The sequence below is a fragment of the Cygnus olor genome, chromosome 5 (genome assembly GCF_009769625.2).
Source record: "Cygnus olor isolate bCygOlo1 chromosome 5, bCygOlo1.pri.v2, whole genome shotgun sequence".
NCBI lineage: Eukaryota > Metazoa > Chordata > Aves > Anseriformes > Anatidae > Cygnus > Cygnus olor.
Genome location: NC_049173.1, coordinates 6,801,380 through 6,821,659, shown reverse-complemented (window position 1 = coordinate 6,821,659; position 20,280 = coordinate 6,801,380). Strand labels below are relative to the sequence as shown.

The 20,280-nt window shown below is 46.0% G+C and overlaps 1 protein-coding gene across 13 annotated transcripts in view; it reads right to left on the bottom strand.

The window, feature by feature from the left end:
- SYT16 (synaptotagmin 16) overlaps nucleotides 1-20,280 on the bottom strand; it is a 99,738-nt gene that overhangs the window by 31,529 nt on the left and 47,929 nt on the right. For 11 of the 13 annotated variants that reach the window (XM_040560581.1, XM_040560573.1, XM_040560574.1 and 8 more), the window contains 2 exons: nucleotides 7,405-7,447; nucleotides 6,548-7,174 (listed from right to left, as the gene is read on the bottom strand). In XM_040560581.1, the coding sequence (XP_040416515.1) occupies nucleotides 6,548-7,103 (556 nt within the window). In that variant the 5' untranslated portion in view covers nucleotides 7,104-7,174; nucleotides 7,405-7,447. Of the gene's footprint in view, nucleotides 1-159; nucleotides 1,463-6,547; nucleotides 7,175-7,404; nucleotides 7,448-20,280 lie in introns of those variants that run through there. The other 2 variants (XM_040560585.1, XM_040560584.1) reach the window with 2 other exon arrangements.

Below are 20,280 nucleotides of genomic sequence, written 5' to 3'. Positions count from 1 at the left end.
CTCAGGGCTTCCTCTCCAGCACTGCGACTCTCAAACTATTTGCTGGAAAGTGCTCCCACACAGATTATGCTGCTACGTATAGATCGCATGGGCTCGAATCTCCTCAGCCCGAGGAACGAAACGTCTCCGAGCACGTGGCTTGTGTGGGCACGCACTCACCCGGTGCCGTGAGTCCTTCCAAGGATGCTTCATCACGCATCACTGCTCAGCTCTCTGGATGGGGGAGCACGTGCCTGCACGTCAGGGAGCTGCTGGGTGGGGTGAGGAGGCCAGGAGAGCAGCAGTTATTTTCAGAGTCAGCATCAGTTCTTTTCACAGTCACTTGTCTTCTACAGATTATGCTACAGATTGGTCTGAGATTCAGTCTAAATCCATGGCTGGACTACAAATAGGTATAGATGAAGCCTTCCTAAACCAGAGGTAAATGCAGAAGAACCACACGAACGCATAGGCAAAGGTCCAGCCCAGCCACATCTCCCTCATTACCTGGAAGATCCACATAGCACAACACTGCCCCTCACCACCTGTAAAACCGCACATTTTTTTCCCCATGACCGCAATCTCCCTCTCTTCTTTCATCCCAGTCTTTCCCCTTGGTTACTACAATTGTGTTTCAGGAGTCCACCAGGCCACTCACGATGACGATGGCTGCCAGCAGCTCGTCACAAGAGCCAGAAATGAAGTCGCATCCTCATCCCCTACCTCTGGCAAAAGGTGAGGAGCACCACCAGCTCACCTTTAGGTAGAGCGATGCCATCTCAATAAGTTCATATGAGTGCTCTTTGTGCTGGCAAGCAACACAAAGAGGGTAGGAAGAACCAGAGAAGGATTATCCACGCACCCAGCAGTTCTTACGGCCGTTCCCTTCCGCAAGCATCTGCCTGCAGCCGTGGGTTTGCACAAGCAGCCTCCTGCAAAGCAGGCCAAGCGAGCAACGACTGCAGCTGGAAACAGAAAATGGAAAGAAGTACTACTGTTTGTGTCAGCTCAGGGAAATACTATGTCCTAGTGCTGCAGAGTGCTGCTAGTATGCCTGCACGTAACCTCCACCACGACGCAGTGAGATCATTCACACCTGCCTCGCCTGTAGTAGGAGAAGGAAGGTGAGGAGGCAGGGTTTCTAGGAGAGAGGCAGCACTTCCCAGCTGCTGCCAAGATGCTGTTTATTGGCAAATGAAGCCTCCTGAGCCCTAAACAACCTTCCCAGAGGAAGATAAAGTCGCAACTGCCATATGGGGAGTGGGAAGAGGATGCCACTTAGCAAAAGCGGATCAGAAAATACATGCACAAACACACACGCTCACACACACAATTTGTTCTGCAACTGTGCTGAATGGCAACAGGCATTTCTTCCTCTTAAATAAATCTTTCTGCACGCAGCTTATGCAACCTGCTCGACGGCCAACACAGATGAGTGCTCCTGAGCAGAGCCCCCCAGGGAGCTGGGCAGGACGAAGCCTTGCCTGCCAGACAAGGAACTCGGTGAAAATCCAAACCACTGATCCACTGCGGGCTGGCAGACTGCACCTAAAACCACGAACTGAGGATGAGCAGCAGTGCTGACGGGGAAAAGACAGATCCCGCAATAGTAGCGCCTTTGAAAACTCGTGTTTTGAACCACTCTTTGCCTCCACTCCCCTGGCTATACAGCTGGAAATACTGCCATCCACCGCCCTTTCAGGGCCGTCGCATACTCTCATCCACTTACTTGTAGCATCCCGGATGAAAATACCTTATAACTTGAAGCTTTGCAAAGGCAGAACTGCAAAGGAGTATTTTAAATATAAAAAGGAACACGGTGCCACCTTCGCAAGGACAAAAGTCTGCGCACAAATACTTCCTGAGTGGCTCTGAGTTTCCCAGAGAGAAAGCGCTGAATGCAAACTCGTGTCTGCACTTCATCTCTCCCACTCGAGCAGCCAGGAGTATTTTCTGTGAAGTGCTTTTGTCCACCGTCTGTCTTTGCTTGCTTTCACTCAGTCCTAGTGGTGCTGCTGATTCAGTGTACCCTCTTCAGATGTCCTGCTTTGAGAGCAGGCGCTGATTTTTATAGGGCTACGTTCTGGCTGGAGCACAGGCTGGCTCCGTAGGCAGACAGGTGATAAAATACATCAACACTCGGGGTCTTTAAATGGAAACAGCCCATCTATCTATTTTAGTCCCAGGTGCAGGCAGAAGTTTGATTTATCACACAAGCAACAGCTTTTTGGTACAGGTGGATTACGCTACAGGACCTAATGAAAACTCACTTCTTGCCAAGGAATTTCTGGCCGTATAAAGGGTCATTTACTGAGGTCAGGAGTTCTTACATAGAGCAGATAGAATAATTTCCTCCACTACAGCGATTACCAGGAAAAATCAATGACCCCTGTTAAGCTTGAGGCTAAGGTGAGTAAATGCAATGGAGCTTTCTAGTTTCAGAAACTCCCAGAGCCTCCCGTTACACACGCGTGGAGGATGACTATAGCCATCCAGATGAGATTCCCATTAGGACACCAAACTTCCTGGTGTTCCAAGGTCAAAAATTTTACTTTAGTGTAGCTGAAACGCAGTCTTCAACTAGCACTGGGATTGCCTAATTGATGGGAAAAATCTCCCCAGACTTGATGCAATTTCAGCGTAGTGCTCACCTATACATTACGCTCGTGTTATGAACACGGTGTCAGACAGCTCGGGAGGCTCCTCAATCACAGAACTGGCTGTGCAAAAATAGCTCAGCTCTGATTCACAACCTCGGCTCTGCTGGCATGTGCCTCTCCCCGTGTCTTTTCAGAGCAGCCACTGCCAAAACCGCTTTGCTTAATGGTCACTTTGACTTTGTTTGCAAAGGACGCAGGCCCCGAGGAAGAAGCGGGTTGAGATCACTGCATTCACGGCATGATTATCGCTGCTCTTCACTTTTTTTCATCAGTACTGATTTTCTCTAATAGCGCCAGGCTGGGAAACAGACGGACTGGCCAGCTCTACCCCTCTGCTAGCAGCGCACTACTTTTGGAAGTGCCTTATTGCTCCGCTGCTTTTTTTTTCCTCCCCAACTCTTAAGCCAAATGTGCAATGATAGATTTGGCAGCCGCGCTCTCACCAGCCACCCCCAGTCAGCTGATCCGCTCCGTCTCAGCCTCAGGGGGATGCGAAGGCTGCTCTCTCCCCCTTCTGAGATGGGTGATGGTTCCTCTATCAGAAACACTGAGGTTAGACAACAAGGAGGGTCTCGAGGAAGCTGTAAGAGAAAGTTCATCTGTATTTGCAAAATGTACAAGTGGTGGCAGACACCTGCCTGCACGAAGGGGCTGCATTCCCATCACCAAGCCCTCAAACCAAGCACCGTGCTTCGGTGAACTACTTCCCTGTTTTTATGCCATGGCCCAAAAGCATCCGAGGTGAAAAACTTTTCCCTGCATTTGTTTCAAAACCTCAGCACACCATGACAAGCATCACTTAAATGCAGACCAGGACTCGGCAGCAGCCAGCCCTGCACCCCGCTGCTTAGCATGCCCCGCGGTACCTAGCAGACGTTTGACTTAAGAACCCAAGAATCTCATTGCTAAAACGCTGTATTAAATCCCTAAGCCTAAAAATGGTTTTCAATAACGCGTGAGCTGCTCTGGGGCGTCGGAAAAGCTACCCTGGGAGCTAGGACACATTTCCTAGGAGGCAAAAATGTGATCGGAAACATATTTGATAAAAAGAAGGCGACATAATGATGGGTTTTAACCGCAATTTTATTTTATTTCATCTCAGAAGCATGATGTAAGTTTAAGAGAGGGGAACAACTGGATTTTGTTTTGAATTATTTTTTTAAACTATTCTCTTCTAGGGTGATTTTTTTCCCCCCTAAATCTAATAAACTATATATTGGAATGACCTTGTAACGGGTTTCTGTGGCTCTTTAATCACCAGCGGCTGCTAAATGAAGCATATCTATTTTCTCTGTTACATTACTATTGGCAACCAGGTCTTCAGTAAGTGCCCAGAAATATTTCCATGGCAACAAAAAGCATTCAGCGTTGCAACTGTTTTGTGCCAATTTAGCTTTAAAATATTCTATTGTGGAGAGAAATATGGTACATTAAGTGAAATAAAGTCAAGATGCAATGTTCTGAAAGAATATAAGGATAAACAGGATACATGTATTTTGTACAAACGAAGAAAAAATGCCAAATGCAAGGAAAAATGCTCAAAGCTAATAGCGATGCTACTGAACGCCTTTGCTGAATGTCAGCAAGTCCATATGCTCACTTACATTGTCACTTAGGGTTAGGTAACAAAACTAGCAGAAATAAGGATACCTCAAACATCTTCTTTTGATCACTCTAATCCATGACTGAAATTTTAAGTTGTCAGGGCATTACAGCCTCCCTGCATGTCTAGGTTACCATCAGAAGAGTTCACACTCTTGATGTTAGAGAATGAATCTAAAGGAAAAAAAGGAAATACAAAGAAACACGTGAAATACAAAGAGCATGTCTGTGTTTTGGAAGAGAAGGGTCGCTGAGAAGAGCAAAATAAGTCCTCCCACATCAGAGTTCTCACAGAGGGCATTTTCAAATCCCAGTTCAGCACCTTCTCTCCTATTATACAACTTAGATAGCTCTGAGAAGAAAGGTATCGGGTCCCAGCCCTCCAGCAGCCAACTTCACGACTATCAGGCATTGAGAGCACTGGATGGCCCTTTGTGCAGGGCACTGCTGAGATAAGAAGATAAAAGACCATTTGGGAGCATTTGGGGTGACATCCCCTTTGGTGTAAAAAGCTTTGCAATGCCCTCTAAAGCGCTTTGTGGGGAAGCGGAGCACTCTAGGCTGCAGCGAGGTGGGTGCTAGGGAGGTCTGTGAGGCCAGCCCCCTAGTCCTCTAGAAGGAAAGCCAGTAAGTAATAAGAGAGCCCAGCACCAACGCGGTCAGCATCTGCTGCTCTTGGCTGGGGAAAAGGTTCACAGCGACTCTCCCCTTCGGCTGCAGTGACGGGTTACTCTGGCACCTCTGAATGTCACGCTACCGTATGAATCTCACCAGAAAATTCATGTTGTCCATCCCAGTGCTCCTAAGAACCGTCCTCCTCAGGTGTCCCTGCAGGTGAGAAACTGTTCTGACAGTGACAGCAGCTCGCTCCTGGCCCCCAGCTCCCCAGGAGCTCACCACCTCTTCTCCCATCCATTGGGAGCAAGGGTACGGTCCAGAGACAGGACAACCTGCCCTGTGTAGCACTTGTACAGAGGGAACCATGGCTCCAGCACGCCCTGGAAGGACGCTACAAGCCCTGCTCGAATCTGTATTCATTCAATTGGAATATGACACAAGCAGCCCCAGCTTGGGGGACAGAACAGCTAAACCGAAAGCTCTTTTCAATTACAGAATCACAGAATCACACCTGCTTAAGGTTGGCAGGGACCTCTGCAGGGCATCTGGCCCAAGCCCCTTCCCAAGCAGGGCCACCCAGAGCAGGTTGCCCAAGCCCATGCCCAGATGGCTTTTGACCATCTCCAAGGAGGAAACCCCACAGCCTCTCTGGACAACCTGTGCCAGCGCTCCGTCACCACATAGCACAGAAGTGCCTCCTGATGGTTAGACAGAACCTCTTAGATATTAGATATTTGAAACTGAGCTCTGAAGAGGTTCAGCAAGTCTCAAGTTCTCCACCAGCCTCATACTGTAAACCTCCCTGTCCTCCTCCCATTATTCCCCTTCTTAGGGATTTGTTCCTGAGGAGCAGCTTTAACCCACCAAGACCCCAAGGTGGTGCCAGCAGGACTGCAGCTTTCCTGCGTTTGGTTGGGACAAATTTCCATCAGCCTTCTGTGGCCCATGGAACCACTGACCACACAGACAGAGGTAGCCAGTGAGTACAATTCAAGTGGCTGAGATTCAGTCCTGAGCACGACCTGAGAAGCTGTTCATGTCACTTAATGATCAGAAGTCACAGTTAGGTCTATTTTAAACTGAAAATACCAAATTCATTTCTCCATCCCATAATCTCCTGCCTGCTGTCCTTTTCAGTTTTATTTCAAAAGCCTGTGGGGGTGGTGGGAGGGGAGGAAAATGATTTGGGAGCCTTTCATCCATAAAATCATGAGATATGGCTGGGACTTTTTAGTACAGCATTTCACAGCACATGGCACAGTAACATCTTGAGATTCCTGGCACAAAGAAACAAGGTTTGAGATTATATATATCTTTAATAGCAATGACGCAAAGGCAGATGGTTCTCAAAGCAAAGGCTTAAGGCTAAACACTATCTTCGAAGGATCCTGCTACCTGAAACAAAACATGGTTGGGTGAGAAAACTACTCCATGCTACTGCAACCGGGCCTGAGTGGCATCTAACAGCATTTCATCCTGGAGATTTCCACTCATTTCAGTTAGATCAGTTTCATGAACAAGAAAAGAACTGAAAATGTAAGAGGGAAAGGTTAGATTTTTCTCTGGTATTTTTGTTGGGTTTTGTTTTAGCTGTGAGAAACAAAGACAACACTGAACAAAAGGAGCAGATTAGCAACTGCATCAAATCAATAGTGGAGAAGTGGTCTGGGTGTTTGAAAGATGCTTACCTGCAAAACTTGCCTTGCCATTATGAATTTCTGTGGAGCCACCCACGCTGAGGTTGTTCTCGTGGTCTCTGACCCTCACAGAGGGCTCACCTTCTTCCTCAGCGATAGTAGGAAGCCGATCAAGTGGCTGGAAATCTTCATTCAGCCAGTAGGATCCGTTGGCTGCCAAAGGCCTGGTGCTTTCAACACTCTGCTCTGGTAAGCTGGTTGTATTTTTGACCCATTTTTGCCTCTGGAGACCCAGGTCAGAGCCACTAGGGAGGGGTTGTGAAGCAAGAACAGGACCCCCAATGTGACCGTCTTCTCTAGGATATGTGTATTCCTCATCCCACAGGTCCATGTGTATTTCATCTTCTGATTCCTCAGAATAATTCTCATAAACTCCTCCATTGTCCTCCAAGTCCCGGTTTCTTTCTTCCTCTGACTTACGACCCACTCCGCTCAAATTCAGCAATGAAGCTGATATAGAGTCTCCTGCTTGCTGGATAGCTTCATATATTTGAGACATCCAAGATGACAGTGGCTGGAGGAAATTTTGAGCAGCCTCAGAAGCCATGTTTAACACTATGCCGGTATCTGGTGATCAGTTGTTCGGTTTTGCCAGCATGTCACTTACAATTCAGGGAGCTACAAGAATAAGCATCAGAAGAGATTACTGCAAACTGCTTGTCCATCAACACCTGCCAACACATTATCCACCTAAGGTGTCTGGATCTGAGAGGAGAAATGGAAAAGTGACTTCCACCCATTGAGAATACCACTAGAAAGCCAGAAATGACGGACAAATCACACATATTCCTGCAGAGTTGCTAAACCTTATATAAAAGCACAAACATAGAACATGGGAGCAAAAGTACCTTTTCTGAAGCACGCACGTTCTGGTTACAGCCATCAACAGACCTGGTAAAAAAAAAGAAAGTACAAAACAAACTTCAGTCAAAAAATCTCAAATAACTTCCTGGCCCTGACTTCCTCCACACCCTTAGCATGTCCAGATGGGGAAAGGGAAGCATGGAAAATTTGGGGAGAATTATGTTTTGGTTGATTAAAGTGACAGGCCCCAAGCTTGCAGAACCAGCCTGTGGCAGAAAAACACCTCAAATGCTTTATTTCAGAAGGGATTTACAGAAGCCCTCTCTGCCCCAGAGTAACACAAAGAAAAATAGTTGTGCCCTTCACAGAAATGAACAAAAGACAGGAGGTAGGATGTTATAGATATTAAATTACTGGAAACAGGAGCACGTTAACAAAAGCATTGGTCTGTATGCCCATTATAACTCTCAGTGGCTGGAATAAGCTACCTGCTTCAGCCACATCTTCACTATGAAGGTAGACACAGCCCAGGTCCTTATAGCACTACTTCAGTGCAGAACAATCACAGGAAGAGATTTATAAAAGTTGGTATATTTAACTGCTGTTTAAGCACCATCATACCCAGAATAACCACACATTTGGAGAACTGTAAATATTGACCTTTGGGTTGCGACGAACTCCGACACATGATTTCTCTGAAGCTGGAGATGGAATCAGGCTTTCCATATCTTGTTTTCTTAAAGCTCTCCTGAATACTAAATAGGAACATTGGTCTTTTTTGCTGTCATAACTTGCAGAAAGCTAAAGTGCCTTTTTTTGCCCATTACACATTTTCCCAGATTATCACAAGACAGACATTCTTTGAGGGACTCGGAGAAGAAAAAGCCTACACACACAGCATGATGGGTTTAGGAAGAAAGAATTAAATAGCTGCAGATCTGGGGCTAACAGAGAACTAAAAAGATGCAAAAAGAAGTTTCAAAATTGAAATAATCCCAGCAGTATTATTAATAATACTACTACCAGTATTAATTTGTGTCTTGCTGAACTTAGAGGCCTAGGAGTAATCAAACTATAAAAGGGTAAAAACATAATGAGTAGCAAGAAAATAAGATCAGCAGCAATGTGTATTACCTTGTTAAACAGTCTTCAGAGAAAAATTGTGGAAAGCCCACTGTTTGGGGTATTTAAATGGAGCATGGATGAAGGAGGTTACACTTTTTTTGGGGGGGGGGGAACTGCTTCCTTACGGATGAGATTAGTGACTTGAAAGGGTCTCTTACATTTTGAAACACCTCAACTGAATAATTCTACTGAATAATTTTGTCCAATGCTGTTGACTTACGGTGCAGACACTTCCAACAAGCTAATCATCCGCTTCAGTATGTACTTTAAATTGCAGTCCTACCAAGGACAGTAAATAAACACAGGTCACTAAAGCCCGTTTAAAAGCTGATGGCTGTTACAAACTCCTCTGGCTCTGGGCACACTCCAGCACCTACCTGCCAGCTGCTGGCCTCTGACCCAGCCCTGGGGCCCAGGCAATGCTCCCTGTCACGCTTTAAACCTTCGGCAAAGAACAGACAATGCCGTGACACAAGCTCCCAGGTGAGCTGCTCCCTTCACTGACCCTCTGTGCCCAGCCCTGCCCTTATCAAAGCCTCTGCAACTCATTTTCTCGCAGAGCTGGTTACACACTCCAAGCATAATGCATGGCACTGGTAAGTCACAGCAGTCACTGGAAAGCGATGGTAATTTAGACAGCGAGATTTTCTGACATGTGGAAGGAGGTAAATTTGGGTCAGTAAGTACTAGTTACAGGATACGTTTTTAGCCAGTCAATTATTTACAGGAAACAGCAAACGAGTCTGATTTTGATGAAAAGAGGACTTCACAAGGCTCTGCCTCCATCGCAGCAGCAAGAAACACAACAGCAGTAGCCCTCGGAGGGATGCAGGCATCCAGGAGTGACAGCTAACCAATGCAGAGAAAGCATATGGCTGCAAAAAGGAAGCTCTGATCTGTTCTAAAAAATCAACAGAACGCAGACTTGTGATATTCTCGTAGGGAATAGCTAGCTCCTCTCGTTACTTATTTCAGAGCTGACACCCAGTTGGTCCCACGTCTCCTGGATGCTGTGGCCGATTGCCCCGTGGCTCAGGCAGCCAGCGCCGTGCTGCACAACAGATTCCCCAGCAGGGAGGCTGGCACCACAAACGTGAAGGCTGACGGGTTTTTTGAAGCGTGAATTTAATTCCATCACAGAATTAAGGCGGTGATTTTCAGTCACCTGCAGGGGCTGGACGCAGTCCTTCAGGCATCCCAAAGAGGCAGCTAAGGCTTGAACCTGCAGCTGTCATGCACCAAGTAGGCTGGGGCAAACGTGATGCATACACACATTCTTTTAGTGCCATACAAGACTGTTCAGATTCAAAAGGAAAGTATGGTTAACAGAATCACAGAAGCATCTAGGTTGGAAGAGACCTGCAAGATCACCTAGTCCAACCTCTGACCTAACACTAACAAGTCCTCCACTAAACCATATCACTAAGGACTACATCTAAACGTCTTTTAAAGACCTCCAGGGATGGTGACTCAACCACTTCCCTGGGCAGCCCATTCCAATGCCTAACAACCCTTTCGGTAAAGAAGTTCTTCCTAATATCCAACCTAAACCTCCCCTGGCGCAACTTTAGCCCATTCCCCCTTGTCCTGTCACCAGGCACGTGGGAGAGTAGACCAACCCCCACCTTGCTACAGCCTCCTTTAATGTACCTATAGAGAGCGATAAGGTCGCCCCTGAGCCTCCTCTTTTCCAGGCCGAACCACCCCAGCTCCCTCAGCCGCTCCTCGTAAGACTTGTTCTCCAGACCCCTCACCAGCTTCGTTGCCCTTCTCTGGACTCTCTCAAGCACCTCCATGTCCTTCTTGTAGCGAGGGGCCCAAAACTGAACACAGCACTCGAGGTGCGGCCTCACCAGAGCCGAGTACAGGGGGACAATCACTTCCCTAGCCCTGCTGGCCACGCTGCTTCTTATGCAAGCCAGGATGCTGTTGGCCTTCTTGGCCACCTGAGCACACTGCTGGCTCATATTCAGCCGACTATCAACCAATACTCCTAGGTCCCGCTCTGCCAGGCAGCTTTCCAACCACTCATCTCCCAGCCTGTAGCTCTGCTTGGGGTTGTTGTGCCCCAGGTGCAGGACCCGGCACTTGGCCTTGTTGAACCTCATACAGGTGGCCTCAGCCCATCGGTCCAGCCTATCCAGATCCTCCTGCAGAGCCTTCCTACCCTAAGAGAATTAATATAGAGATGTCTTCACCCACCATGAGCGTAAAGAAAGTGTGAAGAAAGGTTTGAACTAATTCCAGTTGAAACAGCTTCAGTTACTTACTTGGTCATATCGTCCTTTCAATATTCAAAGCTGAAGCAAAAGCATGGGAATTGTTGCTTCTAGAAACAGCCCAGTTCTCTTTCGGGTAAGTGTTTTGTTTTTCCTTCAGCCAGTTGTGGCGTTCTTTAGGTGGGTTAGCGTGTATGGGCTGATGTGTTTCCAAGTTGAGAGAGGTAAGCGTGTCTTTTTGAGGTAGCAACTAGTAGGATCTTTTAGAGTAAAGCAAGCTACGTAGTAGTAGGTGCCTTTACTGCATGCAGCTCTTCTTCAGGTGAGTAATTTTTAGAGCATGCTTATGGATAGGAAGATGATGTTACTTTGCGTGTTTGCTTTATGGTTCTAGGTCTCTTATGATTTTTGCAGAATTATGGGGCTTACTGTGAATGTGACCTTATGCCTTCACCTGTATGTCAAATATTATTGAAGTTACAACCTTGCTGTTAAAGTGATGGAGCGGGGTTTAGGGGAAGGGTATCATCCAAGTTCCCTGTACCAGTGAGAAAACAGCAGAAGTAGGCACGTAAAGTGTAGTCTTTTTCAGGGTTAGGGACAGTTTCTTATATTTATGGAGATTTTTTCTGCTGTTTTGCTGACTGTAGAGTCTTTAGACTTTGTAGCCTTCTAGATTTTAAGTGCTTGGAATTCCCTTAATAGAGGGATATTTAGAAAAATAAATAAATAAAAAAACTCCCACCCAACATAGGTTCACGAGGGGTAGGTCCTGCCTAACAAATTTGGTTTCCTTTTATGATAAGATCACCCATCTAGTCGATCAAGGGAAACCAGCTGATGTGATCTTTTTGGACTTCAGCAAAGCTTTTGACACGGTTTCCCATAGGATCCTACTGGACAAAGTGCCCAGCATACAGCTAAACAAAAACATTATACGATGGGTGAGCAATTGGCTGATGGGCAGGGCTCAGAGGGTTGTGGTAAATGGGGCCACATCAGGCTGGCAGATGGTCACTAGTGAGGTCCCCCAAGGCTCCATTTTAGGGCCAGTCCTCTTCACTGTCTTTATAAACCATTTGGATGTAGGACTAGAAGGTGTTTTGAGCAAATTTGCCGACGACACCAAACTTGGAGGAGTTGTGGACTCGGATGAGGATGGAAAGGCCTTGCAGAGAGATCTGGACAGATTGGAGAGCTGGGCGATCACCAACCGCATGAAGTTTAACAAAAGCAAGTGCCGGGTCCTGCACCTGGGACAGGGCAGCCCTGGCTATACGTACAGACTGGGCAACGAGACGCTGCAGAGCAGCCCCGCAGAGAGGGATCTGGGGGTTGTGGTTGACAGCAAGTTGAATATGAGCCAGCAGTGCGCCCTGGCAGCCAGGAGGGCCAACTGTATCCTGGGGTGCATCAAGCACGGCATCGCTAGTCAGTCGAGGGAAGGGATTGTCCCGCTCTACTCTGCGCTGGTGCTGCCTCACCTCGAGTACTGTGTGCAGTTCTGGGCACCACAGTACAAAAAGGACATGAAACTGTTGGAGAGTGTCCAGAGGAGGGCGACGAAGATGGTGAAGGGCCGAGAGGGGAAGACGTACAAGGAGCGGCTGAGGTCACTGGGCCTGTTCAGCCTGGAGAAGGGGAGGCTGAGGGGGGACCTCATCGCAGCCTACAACTTCCTTGCGAGGGGGAGTGGAGGCGCAGGGGACCTATTCTCCGTTATCACCAGTGATAGGACCCACGGGAACGGCGTCAAGCTGAGGCAGGGGAGGTTTAGGCTGGACATCAGGAAGAGGTTCTTCACCGAGAGGGTGGGCGCACACTGGAACAGGCTCCCCAGTGAAGTAGTCACTGCACCAAGCCTGTCTGAATTTAAGAAGCGATTGGACTGTGCACTTAGCCACATGGTCTAAACTTTTGGGTAGACCTGTGTGGTGCCAGGAGTTGGACTCGATGATCCTTATGGGTCCCTTCCAACTCGGGATATTCTATGATCCATTACTCTAACCAAGTCCTGGGAAATCCATCCGGATTAAAGCTGCAAACCCCCACAAACATTCTGATTTCAACATATACACAACAGACAGACACTGAAGTGTTTCATTGGAAAAATCTGAGCTGCTTTGCAGCCACACCAGGGACACACCTGTATGACCACAACCCATCGTAGATCCTCTCTGCTCAGCCTGTGCTTGGCTTCTCTTCTGTCCCCTCCTCGTACTGAAGGCTCCTCAGTCTGTGATCTGCTGAACAACTGGAGTTCAACTGAATTATAAATTGCTTATTTTTGGTCTTGCAGCAGATGGATAAAATATGTAACAAGCTGCAGACAAGTTTAGGCAGGCAAGGTTTTTACAAACTCTACAGAGGATCAAAGGGGGCTGATCTCTGTTATAGGCTTGCTGTTTCCCAGGAGCTCTCTCCCTTAATTAGCAAGCACTGCTCTAACAGGGTGTTTATAATATATTTCACAACATGGCCTTTTCAATGTTACGGATTTTTACTTTTCAATTCTCTAACATTTTTGACTTACGTTAGGGGAAAAAAAAAGAACTGAGAAGAGCATCTGAAATGTGTGGGAAAGAAAAATCCATTTCTTTTTAAAAGCATTCATCAATAAAGAGAGGGGAAAAAAACAGTTTAGCAAATTCACTCCAAGTTCCATCTTCTAAAACTAACCATAAGAATTTTCACATCGAACCGCCTGCTTAACTCAAAGTTGTTGTTTTTTTTTCCTCTTGGAAAATCAGATAGCTAAAAGGATCAATGCTAAGCCTTTCTCAGAAACCATCATAACCTTTACTACAATCTATACTCCCTTGTCTTGATAGGATCATTACCTCTGAGCCGTGTTCCCATTGAGAGGTGCAATTACTGGATAGCTAAAAAAAGAGTATTAGCAGAATTTCAAACACTACCACAATGCATAGGTTTGTAATATTAGCAAAGTGTCCTTCAATCTTCTTGATAGGCAGACTCCTAAAAACTGCCATCAGATGTGCATTTCTTATAGCAATTTCCCTTCTTCAGATTGTTGTATGGTATAGGCACTTCCTTTTCTTCAGTCACTTTGTGTCTGTGCAAACCTACCAAACTGCCCCCCTGCAGGCAGGCTGGTATACCACAGGTTGAAAACCACGTTCCAGCACATAACAATTTTCTAGCAAGTGCTTGTTCCTGAAACACAGCCTCACCTCTCTGCCTGGGAAAATGCTGTCCTGTGTTGAGACACAAGAAGAGGAACTTGGCACCCAGCTTCCAAAGATCAGAAGACACTTTTGCTGCCCCAACACTGTTTTAGGAAGATGCACCTTCTTTGCCACTGCCAAGAATATTGTACCAAAAAGCTCTGTTAGCACTTTGGACAGGTTGCTGAATCTAACTTTCCACAATTGAAACTTTGAGTACTCCTGCTGGGTTGCCAGTTTAGACAGGTCCACAACATGTATCCAGAAAAACGATTCACAGGTTACAAATCACCAGGTCCTAAACCCTCTAAAGCAAAGCACCGTTCCTGCTGTCCCCTAAAGGGCAAAGTAAAAACAAAGATGAGATCAGACAGACATTTAAATAGCCACTTGTCACCCTGCTGAACAGCACTTAGCCTGAGCAGGGGAAGCCTGCAGACTTATTTCTTACTCCCAAACCATCTCATGTCTTTGCAGGCAGCTCACTACTAGTGATGCTGTGCCAAATTAGTTGTAAAAAAGTGATACCCAAATGACAGAAGTGGTTTTGGTCAGTATTTTTAGCCCCACGGTGTTTCTGTCTTCCTTCCCAATCCTTTTGTCGCAAGCTCTCCTCTTGTTAAAAATAATGGCAACAACTAATTACAGATCCTCACAGTTTCAGCAGGTAGGTGGAAGAAGAAAGGGATAACAGAGAAACGCTATTATGCAAATGTGACATTAATTGCTGAAAACCACGGAGCCTTTTTCAAAAACATAGATCTCTCCACAATGGAGAAGAATGGTGACAAATTCAGACAAAAAAAAAGTGCTCCCTGAAGTCCGGCATCCAAATACTAACGCTCAGAAGCTCCACCAGCAATGTGTCTGAGACACTGCCAGTGATTTCCTATAGTGACCACCAGGCACCTTAGGCTTTGCTCAGACTGTAAGACCTCCTGAAGTCGGAGGTGTCTGTTGCATTAAGAGCAGCGCTCACAAAACAGGGAATCTGTAACTGCATGCATAATGTCAGCAAAATTGTAATATCAACCCTGTGTGAATTTTCAGGAGGCAAGAATGGAAACACCTTCCTTGCCTGTAACACTTGGCCTGGGTATACCAGGGAGCCAGATTCTGTCTCAGCACTGGTGTAACCCCAGAGTTACTCCACTGAAGCGAGTCGTGTCCTCCAAGTCAAAATCAGGTCCCTTGCAGTTAAATAGCCACTTGTCACCATAGGCACGCACAAAACAAACCCAACAAACAGTTCTGTGCTAAGCAGTAGTACAACCAATCAACAATGTGTAACTTCCATTACTTTTATTTCTCAAACCAAGAGTTACAAAAAGGGCATAAAGGAAGTCACAGATTGTTGGGGTATTAGAAAAGTGGTGTTAGTAGTGGCAACCGTGTTCTTTCAATGTAAAGGAGGGAGAAATGTCTGTAATTACTGGATTAGGGGAATGAAAGTAGAAACCTGCAGTCAGAAATTACAGCGCATTCTGTAATTGAGCTGCTGTCATTCGTCGGCTTGCATGAAGACAGAAGATCCAAAAGGAAATCACAAGTTCAAAAGCCTGGAGAAACACCAGCTTACACCACCACTCGAGCCCACCCACCTGTGCTGTCAAGCTGTTCTCATAGAGCAGACCCAGTAGACCGAGTCCCCCTCTCCGCCTGCACTCGTGCTACCCAGCCTGCAGGAACTGAACAAGCCGGGGTCAATCAGAGCAATTACTTGCATGGAAATTAGCAGTGGGAGAGCCTGTCTAGCTGTTTAACACAATTCTGTTATTTCAGAAACATTTTGAGGAGTCACCCGGTTACTGTTACTCTTCCTTCCCCCACATTTGCTCCACGGTAGCACAGCCTATGGAAATTGCTGTACTGATGGTATGGACCACCACAGGCAGCGCACAGTTTGGGAACCGCAGCCCTGGCTGCCAAAAGAAGTGGGTGACAGCCCGCTCCTCATTACCATTTTGCATAAACCGATGGCTTAGTCCATACCTGCCATCTCCTGTCACTTCTGAGAAGCCAAGCGCCGGTCCTGCTGGTCATACTGGGAGGCTGCGGGGCCACTGGGAGAACTAGGTCTGGTTTCAAATGATTTAAAAGGATTCAGAGCCACAGATCCAAGCAGACAGCTGTCCCTACCGACTCAGTAACCACTCCCACAGCTACACTACCCTTAATTCGGCATTGTTGCAGGCCAGGCTTTCTGATATCTAGGCAGGCATCAGTGGCCACATTCACACTTCCCCATGCACTCTTTTTTTAAGAGCCTCTATCCTGACAACTGAGAGAGAAAGCAACTTAGAAGAGCAGCTTCATTTCGGCACTGAGAAATTTCCCTTTCGAGAGCTCCTCTCCCTCCTGCCCCCGGCTGCTCAGGGAGCCTGGCAGCCTGGCTGAGCCACGTGCCTCAGCGAGGTGACATCTTCAGTCTGCACAGAGCCCCAGAGCTCCTGGACCCTCAGAGTCAGGGTTACAAAGACCAGCCACAGGTTTATTCATTTTGGAAAAGCACGTTTGTGTCTTACCACTTACCACTGGAGGAAGCCGGCCTGCTGTGCATACCAGAGTGGCACCATCACACCGCACCCATGTTACTTGTTTTCAAACATCGAGCTCAGCCTCTGCTAACATACCAAGGTCTCACAAGCTGCACATGGCGTTCCCAACTCCGGGCTGAGCCCAGGCCGTGCTGACAAAGCAGGGCCAAGAGGCAGCGCTGCTGCCCTTCCTGCTCTTGGCTTTTACAGGTGTCGATTCCTTAAAGCCTCAGCTACTGAAGACAAGTGGTTTATGTAAGAACTGAATCTCCATTTATTTATTTTAAGTATGTTTCTAGCCCCAGAGGCTAGAGCAGGGGCTGTGCAGAATAGCTTGAGAACATGAACTGAAAGCGCTCTCAAGGCTGACAGGACAGAAGGAAAAATGGAGAAACATTTCTTCAAATCTCATATTTAAGCAGATTTCACGTATCAGGAGTACAGGCTTAACACTGTGACAAGTGTTCAAGGCAAGGTGCAACTGGAATATTTTTGTACAAAGCATGGTCAGAAAATCACAATTCCTTTCCTGGTCTCTGGTCACATCACTATATGAAGATTGCGGTACAGAACAAAGCGAGCCCTTTTCTTTTTTGAGTCATGGCATTGAAACACACGGTTCAATACAGCTCTTTACACAAGGGTTTGCCCAGCACTGTTGCATGTTTCTGTGAGGGAGTTCACTTCACACATGAACTTTTGAAGCAAAGGGCTCGGCAACACAGCAAACACCATCCGTAAGACCACCATCACCACCTCTTCGTCATGAAATCCACGCTACAAAATGGGACACCAAACCATCACAGCCCCAAAAGAGGTCTCACGAGAGACCCCACTGACAGGCCTCTGTTCAAGGGAAGGTCCCTCCTTGTGCAGGCCACCATCTACATGCTTGGGCATAGCCAAGCAAGCTTAAATAAATGTGACCTCAGCTCTGTGCTACCCTCCTCTCACTTAAGCCTTTACCAGATTCTCTGTGCAGCTTTGTGGCCTGCTCTAAGCTCTCTCTTGCAATGCCAAGCCTGTCCAAAATACAGGGTGATTATGTCCAGACGAGCTCCAGCCCCAGCAGCAACTGGATTCCTGCAGCTGAGGGAGAGGCCATCAGGGGCAGCGCATCCTGGTGCAAGAGATGGGCTCATCGCTAATGTCAGTGAAGGAGTCAAGAGTAGCAACCACAAAAGCCTCAAGTATCGGAGAAGTTATCCATTGTGTCCCAGCAATTAAGAGCCTTTGTCCTGGAGTCTTCTAAAAGGTTTTCAATTAAATCATCATTTTCACAAAGGTTTTTTCCTTCTCTTGTTCCTTTCATAAGGACAGAAACTGCGCAATTACAATTAAATTAGTAACAAACCAGCCAGATGTATCATAGAGCCATGATGATGGAAACATCTCTTTCATTCTGACACCCCATTATGAGGTCAGGCTCTTTATAGAAAAGCAAAACCAAAAGAAAACAGACCTTAACACTTTACAGTACATTTTCTGAATGTCAGCTCATGCACCTGCAAAGTGCAAAGCAGGCAGAATTGCTTATGTTTCAATACCAACTCTCCTTTTTTACCGGTAGGTAAGTTAAAACTTAGCTAGATCCGAGGACAAGAGAAAAACATGCATCTAACCCAGAAACATCCAGAGGCTACAGCCTTCATTTACGTATGCTGTTGTAAATTTTGGTTTATCCTACTGCAGAAATTATGGTCATGCCAAACACAAAATGCCTTCTGACCTACTTAGATCTGTTATAATGCTGACAGTCATAGCAGACTAGTATGTTCTAACCACTCTTGATTCCAGATGGGGAGAAGTGGAAGGATTTCCCCAGTCTGAGAGTTAAGAACTGGGAAGAACAATCATTATCAGCTTACATGTTAAAGAACAGCAGAGCCTGTAGAGTCAGGATCCCCTTGCAATAAACACAGCTCACCAGAAGAAACAAGCTGAGAACAGGAAAAGTGAATGCTAACCATTAAATTACATGTTACAAACACCTCACCCTGCTCCTTTCTACCCAGCAAAGTAGGACTGGATTTGAAACCAACTCTTGCTTGTCAACACTCCTCTTGGGAGAGCTCCCTCACCATGCAACTGCTGTGCCAGAAACTGGCTTTCCTGGCTTCCCAGCCCAAGCTCAGGTTCCAGGTTTCTGCGTTTGCCATATGACATGTTATGTCAGCCCCGGGTTTAATCTATCCTCTCATGCTGCTGTCCTTTAAAAACATTAGCATTTCCTACACGTATATTCCATATTGGCCTTACAAGTATCAAAACGCTATGGTAAAATTTAAACTAAATATAGAGACCTGATATTTTTAAATAGCTCTTAGCTCCAGCTCACCAGGCTGATTTTGTAGGAACGGAAAAAAAGAGGCTCCAACTTTAAGTTTCTATTGTAATTAATGATTACAACACATTCCTCTACCGAATCAGATTTAGCACCTCATTAATGTGTGTGGTATTTTGCTTGTACGGCACAGCTGTAGTTAAAGTTGAATTAGTGTTTCCATTATAAACCCATGTTTTCAAAGGTTTATTACTCAGACACATAAGATTTAGTCTGAAATGAAAATTGCCATCGAGTGTGTCAGCTGGGAAGCAATTTTTTGTCCTTCAAAATTCGGAAGGAACAAAACAAAAAAAGCAAGCCACCCTGTTTATTAATAATTCACATTTTAAAAGGCATTGCAAATACATGTTTACATGATAGCCTGTGACAGCTCCATAGAATGTCAACGCCTACACATTCCTGTGAGATGTGTCATCTTAAAAACTGAAATAAAAGCCACATTTTTACACTACTTGATGGGAGGGGAAGAGAAGGGAAAAAAGACTTAAATATAATCTTGATGGAGGAAACAGTTTAAAAAAAAACCAACACAATCTTTGCTTAGAAATATCAAAGTCAAAAAATTTTAGCAGGGGAGACTTGCAAGCACCATTTGCTTTTGTAACTTGTGCGTGCCATCAACCTGACCCTAGCTCACTAAATACATTTTGCAAGAACCAGCGAGTCCTACTGACTTCCTATCACACATAACATCCAAGCCTTTGCTTGCTCAAAAGTCCTGGACTCTTAAAGTATAATCAGACCAAGTCCCTTGCAAAAGCCATGCTGAACTCAAGGCAAAAAGTACATCAAAAAAGCTCCAGAGGCTCCAGGCTGTGCAATTGTGCCTTTCTACAATTACCTTTATCACTGAACCTCTAAGAAGACAACCTTTTAATTGTGAGGCTTCTGAGGCCACTTCTTGGCTAATTGTCTCAATGATTATATGCTTATGACATGCAAATTTACAAATAAATGTACGATGAAATTATCAAATTCTCACTTACCACCATTACCAGAATAGATGCCTTTCTGACAGCCAAGAAACATTAATATGTTATTTTTGCAACTCAGTAAGGTTTCCTCATGGGCACTCTTACAGTTATTTTGACTCCAGGACTCATGGGTTTACCCAAGACATAATGTTTCCAGGCAAGAACAAATGCATGAAAAAGCATGTAATAGCTACTGCAAGAAAAACAGGAGAGGTGCATCCTCCAGGAGCAGAAAGGCAGTGTCGTTACTTAGAATTGTTCACATTTTGTTCTTCACTGGATTAACAGCACACTCCCATAACAGACAGAGAGCAGGGAGTGTTTTTTCCCCAGTGCTGCCCTCCATTTCTCAGGAGAGCACTCCAGACAACAAAGATAATAGGAGCCTGGTAGCGATTGCATATCCATTTGATCAAGTTTTGGAGGTTACTATAGTCTATCCAAAACCCTGCTGTTTTCCACGCAAATAACCCGAGACACAGCAAATGGCTCTCTCTCTATCCTCTCTGCAATCAAAGCCTTGAGAAGAT